Source organism: Podarcis filfolensis (assembly GCF_964270895.1).
Source record: "Podarcis filfolensis genome assembly, chromosome: 7".
Classification (NCBI taxonomy): Eukaryota; Metazoa; Chordata; class Lepidosauria; order Squamata; family Lacertidae; genus Podarcis; species Podarcis filfolensis.
In genome coordinates, this window is record NC_139603.1 from 80,602,600 (window position 1) to 80,618,107 (window position 15,508).

Here is a 15,508-nt window from a genome sequence, read left to right on the forward strand (position 1 = left end):
CTACACATCTTACTGGGTTACCCCAGCCACTCTGGGCAGCTTCCAACATATATAGGTTAAAGGTAAAGGGGCCCCTGACCATTAGGTCCAGTCGCAGATGACTCTGGGGTTGTGGCGCTCATCTCGCTTTATTGGCCAAGGGAGCCTGCGTACAGCTTCTGGGTCATGTGGCCAGCATGACTAAGCAGCTTCTGGAGAACCAGAGCAGCACACGGAAACACCGTTTACCTTCCCACCAGAGCAGTACCTAATTATCTACTTGCACTTTGACGTGTTTTCGAACTGCTAGGTTGGCAGGAGCAGGGACCGAGCGACGGGAGCTCATCCTGTCGCGGGGATTCGAACTGCCAACCTTCTGATCGGCAAGTCCTAGGCTCTGTGGTTTAACCCACAGCGCCACCCGTGTCCTCCAACATATATAAAAATATAATGAAACATTGAACATCTTTTTAAAAGCCTTCCCTACACAGGGCTGCCTTCAGATGGCTCGGAGGTTGGCTAACTCCATACCCTCCAACATTTCTCCAATGAAAATAGGGACGTACTACAAAAAAGTGGAACATTCAGGGATCACATCAGAAACCGGGATAGCTTCTCTAGATTAGGGACATCCTTGGAAAATAGGGACACTTGGAGGGTTTGGGAGAGTTGGGAGTTTGAGCAAGGATGTTTGGAGGGAGTGATTGTGGTCCTTGCAGGCTTTTTCAATGGTTTCCCAAACATGTGGGATTTCACTCAGAACGTAAAAGGAGAGTTGCCTGTATACTTGAGCTTTCGCACAGTGCAAAAGCCACCTCTGAAACTGTAGTGGAACATAATGGGATTGTAGTGAAGCATAGCACAATTTAGCACTCATTTCCATATTATATACTACCTGGGAGCAAATAATATGGAAATGAGCATTAACCTTGCACTATAATTTCGTAATAGTTCCAGAAGTAGTTTTCACATTGCGTGAAAGCTCAAATACAATGCAGAGCTTAACAGTTAGGGAAAAGTTCTGAAAATGGAATAAAGTAATTTATATGTGACAACGGCAGCCAGAATGTTATATGCACAAAAATGGAAAGAAGAGGCATTTCCAACGAAGGAGGAATGGCTTTAAAAAGTAATGGGCTATATGAGGTAACGGCAAAGCTGACAGCAATATTAAGAGATCAAAATGATGGATTTTTTTTAAATATAAGAATTGAGGTCTTTGAGGGATCATTTGGAAAAAACAACACTGCAAATGAAATCACAGGCAGGATTTGAGATTGGAGCAGCAGAATAAAAATGATGAAGTAATTGTATTAGAGGGTTTTCTGTAGTAGATAAGGGTTTGATAGATAATGCAGGGGGGAAAAGGTTTGGATAAATACATTTTGGAGGTGTGGGTGAGAGGTCCATACATGAACAATGTCAATATATAATTTGAAGTCAATTTGCAAAAAATTTGGAAATTTAATTTAAAATATATTATTTTTTTAAAAAACAAAATGGAATAAAGTGCCACGTGAATGCAGCCTTGGTCACCTAAAATCCTGTTTAAATTAATGGAATTTAAGGAGTCAGAAACCCACCAAGTTTAGTGAGATGGATGCTCTCAAGGTGATAGGAAGGCTGCCACAACCCAGAGTGATAGGGCACATGTAATTCTCATTGAAAAGTGTGCCTACACTCTATGATTTCATATATATATAAATAAAAATAAAACTTCTATTACCAGAAGGGGCATGAAGAATGTTCAGTTATCAAAAGGGGCAGTAAGAGCTGTTCCACAGCAAAATGGACTCCTTCGGAAGTTGCTGGGATCTCCTTCATTTGAGGTTTTTAAGCAAAGGTTGGGTAAACATCCGTCAGGTATTCTTTAGCTCTGATTCCTATTTTGCACAGGGTTGGACTAAAATACCCTCAGGGTTCCTTTTTGAAAAAGGGATATAGCAAAGGAAATTTGGATGAACAGAATGAATTACAGTGATGCCGGCAAACTGGAAAACCGACGTACAGAAAGACAGGATGGGAGGGTGGAATATTCCACAGACATACACATATATATATATATTGAAAAGGGCATTGCTCTGTAACCTAGTGTTTGGTTTTGCTCTGCTTACAAAAAATGTAGCATGTGCCACTGTTAGGATATCTTTTTGTGCCCAGAGTTGACCCGGCCCTCGGTATACCGAAGAACATCCATTTTTGCTATGGGTTGTTTTTGTTTTTTTGTTATTTAAAATCACAGAAGAAATTATCTGTACCATTTATAGTGTAAAGTCATGCACAACCATTGCTCAAAACTAAACCGCTTAGTTTTGGCAGCATGAAGAAAACCGCATTAAGCCGACCGTATGAAATGGTGCAGGATGACTACCACTAATACCAGCATGCATTGCAGCCATTGGTGAATTTGTGTGTGTGTGTGTGTGTTGGTTTATGAGCTAGGAAGCTTTGGGTGTGTATAGTGAGATATACAAAGTTTATGTTTACATTACGAGAAGAAGAAGCCAGCCAGTGACTCCAACCCCACCCCAACCCACCCCCACTGGATAATTTCTAAACTGGCTTGCTCGGAGTCCATACTGAATCAGAGAAACCCTCCCCTGTCGAAGAAAGAGGCATGGAACCACTTGGGGTAAAAGGGTCAGTATCCGTGTCCGTTTCGCCCTCGGCCAAGTAGCGCTTCTCCTTCATCCAGCTTGAGCCCCCATTCGACCCGAAAAGGAAGTCATCCTTGTCTTGGGAGATGCTGAACCCGCTTGGCGATCGTTCAAGTTCCTCGTGGTTGACAGAGAGGAGGGATAAGGGAGTGTCGCTGTCTCTCGTCAGGCTATGTTTCTGCCTGGAAGAGATTCTGTCTGAGTGGGGGCTCTGGAGGTCTCCTGGTGGGGAACGGTAGGAAACGTGGGGGTCAATGAAGGTGAGTATAGGCAAAACCGTCGGCCTTTCAGCGTACGAAGTTGAGAACGGCATGGCCTGCCACCTACCGGAGTTCTGACCGCCCAACGGCAACGAGAGCGGGCCAACGTCGCAGCCCTGCGTCGAGAAGCCAAAAGGGGGGACTTTGTTCACCGGTACATGGTGGAAACTCGGAGGCATTTCATGAATAGAAGGCTCAGAATATTTGTAAATGATGGACTTCAGTTCAGAATATCTGTTATCCTCTGCTGGGGACACAGTTTCTTTTGAAGGGCACACTTGGACTTGGAGATGCTCCATATGCTGCATGTGCATATCGACCAAAAAATCCAATTTCTTCCCCATGTCGTGGACCTGAAAGAGAAGAGACCATCAGACTGGAGGACAAAGAACAATTGGCAGTCCAATTGTATGCAGAAGGGAACCATTGTTTTTTCTAGCTGATCATGGTCCCCACCAAGGACAGTGGGCAAGGAAACCTGTGACCCTCCAGATTTTGTTGGAACTCCAGTTCCCATCAGCCTCAGTCAGCATGGCCAACAGTCAGGGATGAAGGGAGTTGTAGCCCAGCAACTTCTAGACCAGGGGTGGGGAACCACTGCCCCCCCCAGATCTTGCTCAACTACAACTCCCATCAGTGCCAGCAAGCATGGCCAATGACCAGGGATGATAGGAGTTGTAATTCAGCTCCCCACACTTGATCTACAGGGCCAGACTAGCCACAGTCTACACTGACTTGAAGCCACTCTCTATGGTTTTAAACAGGATGATTTCACAGAATCAGCTAAAACATGTGCTCCACCGCAGAAGATAAGCCCTTTCCCCCAGAGTTTTCATGTTAGGCTGTGATGGAGGGAGGAGCTTTCACCTATAGTTTCTACATCTTCTCTTGGAGCAAGTTTGTACCAAGAGCTTGTGTACATGCCCCCCTAACAATAGCTCTCTTTAGCCATTTGGAATCTGTGAGCATGTTCAGTCAGGAGGGTGGTATTTCATGTATGGCAGAGGGAAGCCATTTTTGCTTTCAAGTGCTGGACCAACAGTGCATCTGGAAAGCAGCGCATCACTGAGGCCAGATGCAAACGCAACACGAACTTCAAGGAAGTATGGAGTCTCCACCTAAGCCTTTCCACATCTTCTGCAGCCAACTGTAGCAAAAAAGATGGTCACCAGTACAAAACAGATATACAAAATCTCATCATTATTAGCATGTTATACATATATATCGCTATAGGCATGTTATATGTTATAAGTGGGTGTTATAGGGAAAACTTGGGAAGAGCTGAGAATTCCTTACCTGTCTTTCAACTCTGACAAATTTGCCCATCATACTTTGGTCTTCAGGATCTACTGTCGATGCTTTGGCTACATACGGATCATTCCTAAAAGCAAAGAAGGCTCTAGTTTAGGCAAAACCTTTGCTGTTGTTTTCACTCATATTTCCACTTCTTCTGGGCCCAAGGAATTAAGTGCCTCCCACACTAGCTCACCAGTCTTATGTGGCATGGTGGAAGGCCATTGGATGAAGGAGAAGTGGCCTCCTCCAGGCCAGGGGACTGGCCCTTTATGCACCTGCAATTCTCCAACAAAGGAGGCGGAACATAGGAGAGATGGACTGGAGTCAAAAGGCTCCAAGACCCCATCAGAGCATGCTGCTCAGCAGGAGCTGTCCGTGGTGCTATGACAACTGATCTGCTTGACAGTGCATTCTATAGCTACTTCCTTGGCCCCAGAGCAAGAGCAGCACAGAAACCTAAATGAGTTGCATGTGGTTTTTGGACTGAGCGGTGCTGAGGCTGCTGAGATGTTGCGCGATTAATGCTTACCATGTCCTCCTTTGAAGAAGCACAGAATGGCCAACTCAGTTGATTCCCAAATTGTGTGGCAGGAGGCACCATGATAGAATTATGAAGGTGCTACAAGATGTTATATAATGAAGTGCTCCTGTGAACCAAAAGGCCCATCCACAAATGAGGCTGATCGATGCACCTCTGTACGACTTACTGTTCTAGCTTTGCCTGCCCCCTTTCAATCAGCCTCTGTTAATAGTTCGTAAGTCTGTTGTGTCTTTCTAAGTATGTGCAAACATTCTTTGGTTTGGCTCAGAAACGGTCAGGTTTTGCAAGGGTTCACTTAAGTGTTTTGGTGGTTGGTTGCAGTTTTTGTAAAATCTACAGCAGGGATGGATGGACAACACTGGCTCTCTAGGTGTTGTTGGATAGTTGTCTATTCTCAACAAGCTGTGCACAAGAGGAATTTCACCTTGGAGACTGCTGCGAAGGGTAAGGGAAGGCTCCTCCTTTCTGGGATTTTTTATGCTTGGGAGTGGACGGAGGTCCAGGTGCAAAAATCATATCTATTCTGAAAGAAGACAATAAAAGGACATAATGAAACAGGTGTGAGTCATTCGTTGTTGGCCCACGGACCCAGTTACATTCTAGAATCAAAAGGTGTGCTATAAATCTTCCAAATATATCAATAGCTTTAGCTCCCATTTGGTTATGGGGTTTTTTTGAGGGGGTGTGTGGCAATCACACAGGGCCCCCAGACGCTTAACGGTCTATTAATCCTTGTGCCACCACTGTGCTCGCTTTTCCCGCTGCCACCAACCAGTTACTCTCTGGTAAAACACTGAGTCCACACAGTTGTTAAAAGTGAACAAAAAAACCAAAAGTTTATTTTACAGACATTAACAAGCTTATTGTTTCTCCGATAATATTCCTGTCAGTATCTTAACTTTAGTTTCTTTACTGCATGGTGACATGATGTATGTGGGAATTTATGTGCATATACCTCTGCCTTCCTCCCTTGCCAGACAGAGGACGGGTGAGTTGAAGCACCTTCCAAAATGTGGGCAGGGTTTTCTGTACAAAGTGGTAACTTCTGAATATCTCCTACAGCCGTCACTGGTGCATGGGTTGGCAACCCCAAAGAGTCTTCTAATCCATACTGTGAAATTCTGGGCCAGTCCTTGCCAGCTGAACATCTTTACACCTTTAGCACACTGCTGGCAGCAGAGCCACTTACCTCGCTTGAAGGTATTTGATCCTGGTAAGCATGTCAAGGTGTCCTGCTGAATATTGCTCTATCACATCCTTTACATCATAAGGCCTCAAGGTCTCCTTGAATCGCTTCTTATAGAGGCGGAACTGTAGTATTCTGGTAGAAGGAGAGAATGTTTATCGCTGGGGTTTCCCTTGGCTAGTTCCCGCCATTCTCATAGAGGAAGGGATTGCATATGTATCTGTGTTTAAATATCAGCCTTGCTTATTAGACTGCTGTGCTAACCATAGTTCAGCCTTTGCCACACTGGCTCATCTCCAGCGCCCATCAGCCCCACTCAACGTGACCAATTGGCATACATAGCAGGAGGTATAGCCAATAACATCTGCTCTAACTAGCTAACGGGCTGCTCTAGGTAGCTACAATTGGAAATAAAACTGTCAATATCATAATGCCGTTATTAAAAAAATAGTGTCGTTACTCTAAACAAAAAACTAAGGTGAAGCAGCACTTCCCAAAAACAACTTGCAAACCGAAACACAGCCACTCATTGAGATTTGCACTTCTCTGAATTTTGCAATGCTCTAAATGCATCTTGAGACTGGGAAAACGAGAAAAACCAAGTTTTCCCCTAGTTGCAGTCATCACAAAGGTCGGGTTTACAGTCGGGCCAATATTTTAAACTGAGGCAAAAAGAGGACAACAAGCACAGACTTTACCTGACAGCTCGGATGACCACTTTCAGCGTGGGGATCATGTCTTCAATGAGGAGTTCATTGCTGTACCCTCTGTCTTCTGCCAGAGGATCCCCAGTTCCAGCATCTAAAAGGTGAGTGAAGAATCCACATGAAGGAAGGGCAAATGCAGAAGAGTTCAGAGCAAAGTGGAGCTGCTCCTACAGTACCAGCTAAATTCTCGTATTATTGGGTTGTATCCATTGAAAATGTCCCAGTAGCACAAGACTTCTGCACGCACAATGGAAAATTCCATTATTCTCTCCCCATGCTCCCCCCTCCCAAAAAATATTCTTCGGAGGTCTGGTGGAACCCCCCAGACCAGACCAGATCTGGGGTGCCCACAGGAGGAGAGGAAGATGATATTACTTTTTACAAGTGGAAGTCTTTGCCCAAACCCATAGTTACCACCCATCAAAACCGTGGCTCTCAAATTTATCCAGGTCAAAAATGTAGAAGTCAGAAACTAGTTCTCTTGAATTTAACAGTTCATCATGCATTCTTCTTTAGCTAAAACAAAACAAAACAAAACAAAACCCTGCTCTTTTGACACTTGTTAATTAGCTGTGTTGCCTGAATAAAACCATGCTTAAAGTATTAGTCCCAATTAAGTTGTTGTTGTTGTTGTTGTTGTTGTTGTTGTTGTTTATTGGATTTATATACCGCCCTGTACCCAGGGGGCTCAGGGCGGTTCACATAATAAAATCAAGATATAAAACCACAAAATACCTAATGAAAATAAAAACAACAACCTGATAGCCCTGAAGATACAACCTCATGTGTGGTTGAGCAGGATTTCTGACACACATTAACATTCTTCATATTACCTGGCAGTATTCACATGAATTAACCTGGGAGCAAAAGAAAGCACCTCAAGGGCCAAACCATATGTGTACCAAATTCACAAGGTAGAATTGATGTTGGCCACTACTACTCCAAAATACAGGGGGGCGGGTTGACCTGAATGTGCACATTACTTCTCATTTCTTTTTCTCTGTCTTCAGGGCAAATATTGAACAGTGTTGTGTACGCCTTTCCTGATAGTCTTGAAAATGTGTGTGTGAACTGAGCTATGGATTCCCTGAAAAATGCGAAAGTTCATAATGCAATGTCTTAAGAGTCAAGGAAGGTACTGTTTTGTGAGGTGTGTTTTCTCATAGTTCACCCCCCCCCCACCGCCTTTAAAATGGTTGTGGGGTCAAACTGGTTTTTAAAACCTGAAATAACAGAACCGTGTCCCGAATGTGTGCACCAAATTTCATTCCAAGATCTAAATATTCAACAAAGTGATAATAAGCAAACAAACAGGGCTCGTGATCGAACTTTGTTCGAGTAAGATTTTGCTGTTTTGAAAATGTCCTCCTAATTGAAAATTCAGCAGGGTGTGTGTGTGTGTGTGTGTGTGAGAGAGAGAGAGAGAGAGAGAGAGAGAGAGAGAGACTCAACTGAAAATTCAGAGCTTTGCCAGATTATACATTTGTGCAACATTCAATTTCAACTCCAGCCAAAGGGACTCAGAAAATGGAGAGAGTGATCGGTGAAACAGCCCGGGAAAATTAAAACAGAAATCAATGTGAACCTTTTACCTTCGGAGCTTTGCCAGAATGCATAAGCTTTCATTCGGAATGCAGTGCGAAAACGCTCCCTATTATTCAAGGCAACAGTCTTAGGTTCTTTAGAAGGACTTTCTTCAATTGCATCTACATTCAGAGGGGTAAATAGCTTTCCTTTAGTATTGGTACCACGAACCCGATCCAAGAGACCCAGCTTTTGGCTAAAAAAATAAGGAAAAGGGATCATTTTCCCCCTCACTCTCACACAGACCTACATTTCAAGGTGCTCCTAATGCATTACATCCCAAGCAAACATATGCATGAAGGATACTATTAAGGACCACATGGCAGCTGACTGTATAAACCCACAAATCAATGTTTTCATAGGTCTTCAAATAAAATGCCATCAATGGACCACCCAACATCACACTCACCCTACTGAAGAATTAATCACACATATTTATTGGCTGAACTTGCACCGCTAGTATTTTCTTTGAACGAAGGAATCATGGTGTGTTTCAGCAAGGATTCCTGCAATGATACCCGATTTGCTAAGCAATCCCACTAGGTTACCCCACCAGGGTTAAATGAATCCACCGGTTGGAAGTTTTGATCTGCCATACATAATGTGATTCCAGTCCACCAACATTAACAAATTCAGTCACTCAGCACCCCCGTGTGGCACTGGGAAGGCACTTCTGAAGAATGCTGCGGGAAGGACAAAATTCCAGTTTGTCAATCAAAATGCATGAGCAGTGAGGATGCTGTCGAATGGTGAGCCAACTGTAATTTGCAGTGGAATGTGTAACTTCTGGACAAAGCAGCAATTGTTCTCAAAACTCGGGGATTCTGGGATGGAACTGAAAACTGCATGAGCTGAAGCTGACTTAGCTGACTAGTCCAAAAGTCTGGGAGCCTCATTTGGATGCAGAAGAGAGGGAAGAGGGGTGTTTTTCTTTGATGGGTTGGCAGCTTGAAGCTTCTGGGTTGACTAGGAGGCCTGGTATAAATACTAGGAGCCTGGCCAATAGAGGAGAATATTCTGTCCATTCTGGAAGGTACTTGAGACATCCCCAGTAATGGACAACATAGGCTGGGAAATGGCCATCTCAGTTGTAGATAGGGCCAGCCCTGCCGTTAGGCCAAGTGAGGAGACAGCCTGAGATCGCAGGTGTTGTGAAGCAGCAGTAGCCCTTGGCTGTGTCTCCTAAGCCCCATTCCCCTCTGTGGGAGAACAGAATTGTGTCCTACAAGCAGCGGCGGAGGAAGCCGCTCGGGTGCCTAGGGCAGCACGCCCAGGAATAGGGTGAGCTGGCTATAGGGGCGAGGGTGGGGTGAGTCGCCCATAGGGGTGGGCCACACTGCGGGACCTCCAGAGTCTGCCTGCCTCCGCCCTACAGCTGGGGGGGGTGGCAGTGGGTGGACCTTTTGGGCAGCGCAGAACCTGCGTGCGCCTGAGCCACCGCATCTCTCCCAGGAGAGACGTGTGGCTCAGGCGCACTGCAGGCCCTGTGGTGAGTGCCACCCGGCATTTTGTCACCCCCCTCAGTGGTGACACCCGGGGTGGCCCACACCCACCAAACCCTTCTTCTGCCCTTGCCTACAAGGCCCCCTAAACCGGCCTGCTGCCTCTGTAGATGACATTGCTCTATCACCAGTATTCAATGAAGCCGGTCACACCTACATTTAAAGCATTCCTATACCACTTTGTCATGGCTTCCCCCAAATAACCTTGGAAACTGTAGCTTACCCCTCAATGAAGCTGCAATTCCAAGCACCCTTAGCAGGCTAGTTCCCAGGGTTGTTTGGGGTGAAGCATGACTAAGTGGTCTATGACTGCCTCAGGTGCATGGCAAGAATTTGACCCCAGTCCAGTCATTTTGGGGCAGCAAAAGGTCTTGGGCTGGTCCAGGGCCTAGATTTGTATATGTGGTTGGATCCGGGGGGCTTCAATAAGTCCAAATGTGCCGTATTAGGTCTCTGCACACATGCGGCCAATGCTTCCAGTGTGTGTCATTCTCCACAATTGTTTGCAGTGGGGTGTGTTGCAAATTTGTACAGAACATTTGAGTGGCCTAAGTGACATTTCCAGACGGTACTTGCCTTTCCCACATGCCCACTGCAAGGCCTGGTAATAATCTGCATGGGATTCTAGAAGGCAACTTGGGAGGTCTACTGAAATTGGTTCAGTGGGATGGTTCAGCTTCAGCAGACCCTGTGGTTCCACCATAAACACACAAGCTATGATTCAGAGCATTCATCCTGTTTTAGGCTCATACAACCACTGTACTGGATCTGGGATTGTTAATTTGGACGTCAAGACAATAGTTTTGACTCTTGAGGATTATGTGATCCTCTCTCATGATCACTGTGCAAATGGATGCTGTACATGGAGTCCTGCAGCATGGAGAATTTCAAACCGGACTCTAATTCCACCATGTTTTTCTGCAAACAAGGTTTTTACAACTGGGCAAATGTGTGATGACACTGGAGTCAATCATGGGTCTTAGACATGTTCAAGGCAACTCAGTTCACCGCGGACCAGGTAGTAATTGGAAAAAAGGAATATGTGCAACAGTCTGCCCCCAAAAGGTAGAAAACATAATGCATGAACAAAATAGGGTTTTGAACAATATGGTTGTGCCATCAGGTCAGAAAGCCAATGGAAGAAAATCAGCAATATATGAATGGTGCAGAGCAAATACAGAGAAGAGACATCGATTCACACAACTCCATTCAAATAAACAGTGTGGATGTGCCAGTTCTGAGGTGTTTCAGTCCTAGATGCCCCAGATCCTAAATAGACAGATAATCAATTGTAGGCACGCATTAAGCATGGTCTGCATTAACAATTTCAGATATTTCAATAATAATGACAATACTTGGCAATGACATTGCATTTGGAATATCCCCAGTGCTGGCACCAGGCTATTTTGTGGCCCAGGAAAAGCTATTTTGCATCCTAGGTAAGGTTAAATACTTGCACCTACCCCCAATATATATATATATATATATATATATATATATATATATGTGCTAAATTCAATTTTCAAAAACAGATGTCTTGTGGAAATGGTAAAATTCTTCAAAATATAAAATAAAAGTAAAATATTATCAGGAATGTATATTTTTAAAAATAAACTGTATAAAATTGTGCCCCTCAAAGGTCAGGACTGCACCCCTCTGAGGTCTGTGCCCTAGACAGCTGCCTAGTTGCCATCAAAACCCAACCTACAGGTCATTTCCAGTAAACTGTAGAGCAATCCTGTAAAATGGCACAATATCATTATCCCTAATAATGCTAGCATTACCCCTGGAGAGCAGAGGCTAAGGTGAGAGAAATGGGTTCACCAGTTAGTGTGCACAAAAATGATGCAGGGCAGGGGACAGTGAAATGAAGAGCACAGTGTCACCAGGCCATGGGCGTGTTTTGCCACACAATACTAAAGATGAGCTCAATTTTTTAGCATTGACTGTGCTCACCACAATGTCTGTACTGCTCTTAGCCATTATATGAGATCAGGAGTAGCCATCATGGTGCCCTGCAGAGGTTGTTGGACTCCAACTCCCATCAGCCCTAGCCAACATGGCCGACGGTCAGGGATGATGGGAGCTGTAGTCCTGCGGCATCGAGAGGGCAACACATTGACTACCCCTCCACTAGATCATCTCTTGTACAGCAGCCAGAATCAGACGTAATGGCAAACACTCATTTGTGATGACATGAATGACCATGCCATGTAACACCCTTGTCCTTAGTGCACAGGAGGGAACTGGGTTTCCACTTTCATTTTTGAACTTACTACGGTTCCCTGTTACACATGTACACATGGAACTGTGGTTTGTTTTAACTGTGATTACTTAACTATGTTCTGACCTCAACCCACATTGGGCTGGGTGTTCCTCCAGCCAGAAAAGCTTATATCCATGCCACACTTTCATGTAAACCACCCTTGAACTTGAACACAGCTTGAACAGCAAATGTAAATGCAGGTGATAAAAATACTTAGCTGTAGAAGTATTGATGGATGGTTAAATCTGAATGAGATAGAGACTCTATGGATAAGATGAAAAGACAATGCTATACTAGGACCTCCAGGTCAACTCAAAGAGGAAGAGAATAGAGCCGGAGTCGAGGGAGTCTTATTCTGAGAAGAACTGGGCTAAACAGAATTAGTTATCTTATGTAGGAACAACCAGTCAACGCATGCTAATAGATATTCAGGCTTGTTAAATTGTGAACAGATTAACCCAGAGAAAATTAAAACAGTTGTAAATACAGGGACCAGGGGGAAATAGAACAAATAGCACAATGTCCAAATGGGGCAGGACAAGTTATCAAACTATATAGTTTGATATCCTCATTTGTTTAAACTAATCACAATTAAAACATACCACAGTTTCCCGAGTTTGGACATAACAAGGAACTGTGGCAGATTCAAAGTGAAAGCAGAATTTCATGTGCACAAAGGAGGGTGTGCAAGTTAGCTGAAGGGTTGTGCAGACTTCCTCTCATAATGACAAGCCATGATCCAGCCTTTACTTAAGTTCTTTAGAAGAAACATTGCAAGGTCTTCAACGGAAGCTTCTCCACAAAGCATTTGAATATTATTGAATATCTGAAAGTTAATGGGAAGGCTAGCGGAGGTCAAACTTTTGCCTCCAATGTGTAAGCAGAAAGGAACTTGAATATGCCTTTGGAACCACTCATGCAACAGCTGAATGCAATTCCTTCTCAGCATGCAAACCAGACACTCCCCTGTTCATTGTCTGATTCTGCAGTTCATAACCAAATAATTAAATAACAAATGGCAGAGCAAAGCATGCCTCTTCCTCCATATATCAGCCTTTTTTTTTTTTGCAGGAGGAGGGGTGAAAGACCAATAAAAACTGAACAAAAATATAGCAGTTATATTCTTAGATTTTGCAGCCTTAACACTGGAAACACAAGACAACCATGCTTGCTCTGATTTTTACTACATTAGAAAGATGTATGTATCAACATGGCTGAACTCAGCTCCACCAAGCTGCGTATTGTTCGGTAGTGATATCAAAAACACGTAAGACGGACTTACACAATGCTCTGGAAGCCCAGGAGAACCTCTAAGGCAAGTGTGGGGAACTTGTGGCCCCCTGATGCTTTTTAACCCCAGCTCCCACCAACCTCAGATGGCGTGGCCAATGGTGAAGCATGATGGGAGTTGTCGTCCAACAACGTCTGCATCCCTGACTCCAAAGAAACCATGCCTCAAAGTAACACAACTCAACATCTGAAGGTCTGTTTGCCTGCTCTTTCTGAACTGCTTTGCTGGAAAGGGTGGAAAGAGGTGACAATGGCAGAAGACAATGGACTGAATTTGGCAGATCTGTAACACTACCCAGGAAAGAAATCAAGGAGAAGCCCATTCCACTTAGAATTTGCAAATTGGGATTTGCACCCACAAGGCTTTCTCATGGTGTGGAATGAAATGCCTATGTTACATCAGCTTCTGGTGGACTCCAAAAATTACCTCCAGTGTATTAAGACTTGTATCTAAAGGGAGAAAAGGGAATCCAAGGCTATGAAAGGGAAAACCAACTAGAGGCTAAGAAAAGAGATGGAGGCAGCAGAGGGAACTAAGGAAAAGATAAATAAAGGAACCTAAGAAGCTGAGGTGGACCATTGGTTCCTCTAGCTCAGTATTATCTGCATCAAGGATGGAGAACCTATGGCCTTCACAATACTGTGGGAAGACCATCACTCAAGACCATTAGGCCATTCTGGCTGGGGCTGATGTGCATTGAAGTCCTAGTAACGTAACCTAAGGTTTAGTAGTGTTTGGCATGTGCGTTGAAGTCCAGCAACGTCTGAAGGGCTGCCGGTTCCCATCCCTGTTCTATGACAACCAGCAGCAGCTGGTGCAGAATTTCAGACACTGGCTGCTCTCAGCCCTACCTAGGGATGTCAGGGACAGAACCTGGGGCTTCTGCATGCAAGGCAAGCGCTCTACCATTGAGCCACAGCCCTTTCTACTAAGGTGGGTCAAAATGAGCAGGAGACGGAAAAGGGGATACATCAACCCTTGTGCATTTCAGTATCTGCTAAACTAGACTCTAGTCTTCCTCAAGTGAGTAAGAGGAAGGATAATGAATAAATAATATATCCTATCCTTCCTTCCAAACCCCTCCCATCATGGGCTCTCCTTCAAAATTTCCCAATTCCTCAATGGCAGTTGATGTTACCCTGTTCTACAACAGAATCCAGTTTTCTTCCAGGTTTGCTCAACCTGAAGTCCCACCATTATTCTGAAGGTAAGGAAAGGGAGCATTGTCCTGCAGTTCATAATGCAATCCGGGTTGGGCAGGAGGGAGAGATGAAACCGGCCAGTTCATCACCTCCTTCTCTGCGCTGGAAGTTGCAGGCTGGAGGAGAAGGAGATGAGGGGATTCCTTCTCTCCCAGAGAATCTCATGCCAAAACGTGCAACACAGGAAGGGAAATCTCTTACTTGTGAAATGCCCTAGCAATAGGGAGTGAGGCCAGATTGCCTGTGTTGTGCTACACCTTGCTTCTCCTGTGGGTGCAATAATCTGAGGGTGGGAGCACCTTCTGGGTTTCACATCACCCCTCCCAATTTCATGAATTAATTAATTGATATCCCACCTTTCTCCAAGGAGCTCAAGGTGGTGTAGATAGTTCTCCTTTCCCCCATTTATCCTCACAACAACCCTGTAAGGTAGGTTAGCCTAAGAGTGAGGAGTGACTGGCTTCATGGATGAGTGGGGATTTGAACCCTGGTCTCCCATGGTTCAGATGCATGGCTCATAGCTACCAGGAGCTGTGTGTCTGGTATTGTTGGCCCAATTTTATGGAACTCCCTTCCACCTGAGATTGGACAGGTTCCCTCCCTGTTGAACTTCTGGCATCTCCTGATTTTTTTTTTATTATTATTCCAGCAAACACTTTTAATTGAGGTCTGGTTTTGCAGTTCTAACTTTTCCTCTTCTGTATTGCATTTCTTGCACACCGGTTAGAGACAGCTGTAGTTCAGCGGTGTGCACAAATTGTTTTTTTTTTTTAAAAAGCAAAGAAAGATACAGTGGTACCTCAGGTTAAGTACTTAATTCATTCTGGAGGTCCGTACTTAACCTGAAACTGTTCTTAACCTGAAGCACCACTTTAGCTAATGGGGCCTCCTGCTGCTGCTGCGCCGGCGGAGCACGATTTCTGTTCTCATCCTGAAGCAAAGTTCTTAACCTGAAGCACTATTTCTGGGTTAGCGGAGTCTGTAACCTGAAGCGTATGTAACCCGAGGTACCACTGTACTGTGACAAAGGTAACACT

At 44.5% G+C, this 15,508-nt stretch overlaps 1 protein-coding gene across 2 annotated transcripts in view; it reads right to left on the minus strand.

Annotated features, from left to right (window-relative positions):
• Positions 1–1,843: 1,843 nt before the first annotated feature.
• The window catches only part of KCNQ3 (potassium voltage-gated channel subfamily Q member 3), a 146,994-nt gene continuing 133,329 nt past the window's right edge, over positions 1,844–15,508 (minus strand). For both annotated transcript variants that reach the window (XM_083621960.1, XM_083621961.1), the window contains 6 exons: positions 8,219–8,406; positions 6,618–6,720; positions 5,923–6,054; positions 5,158–5,256; positions 4,193–4,277; positions 1,844–3,249 (listed from right to left, as the gene is read on the minus strand). In XM_083621960.1, the coding sequence (XP_083478086.1) occupies positions 2,533–3,249; positions 4,193–4,277; positions 5,158–5,256; positions 5,923–6,054; positions 6,618–6,720; positions 8,219–8,406 (1,324 nt within the window). In that variant the 3' untranslated portion in view covers positions 1,844–2,532. The remainder of the gene's footprint in view (positions 3,250–4,192; positions 4,278–5,157; positions 5,257–5,922; positions 6,055–6,617; positions 6,721–8,218; positions 8,407–15,508) is intronic.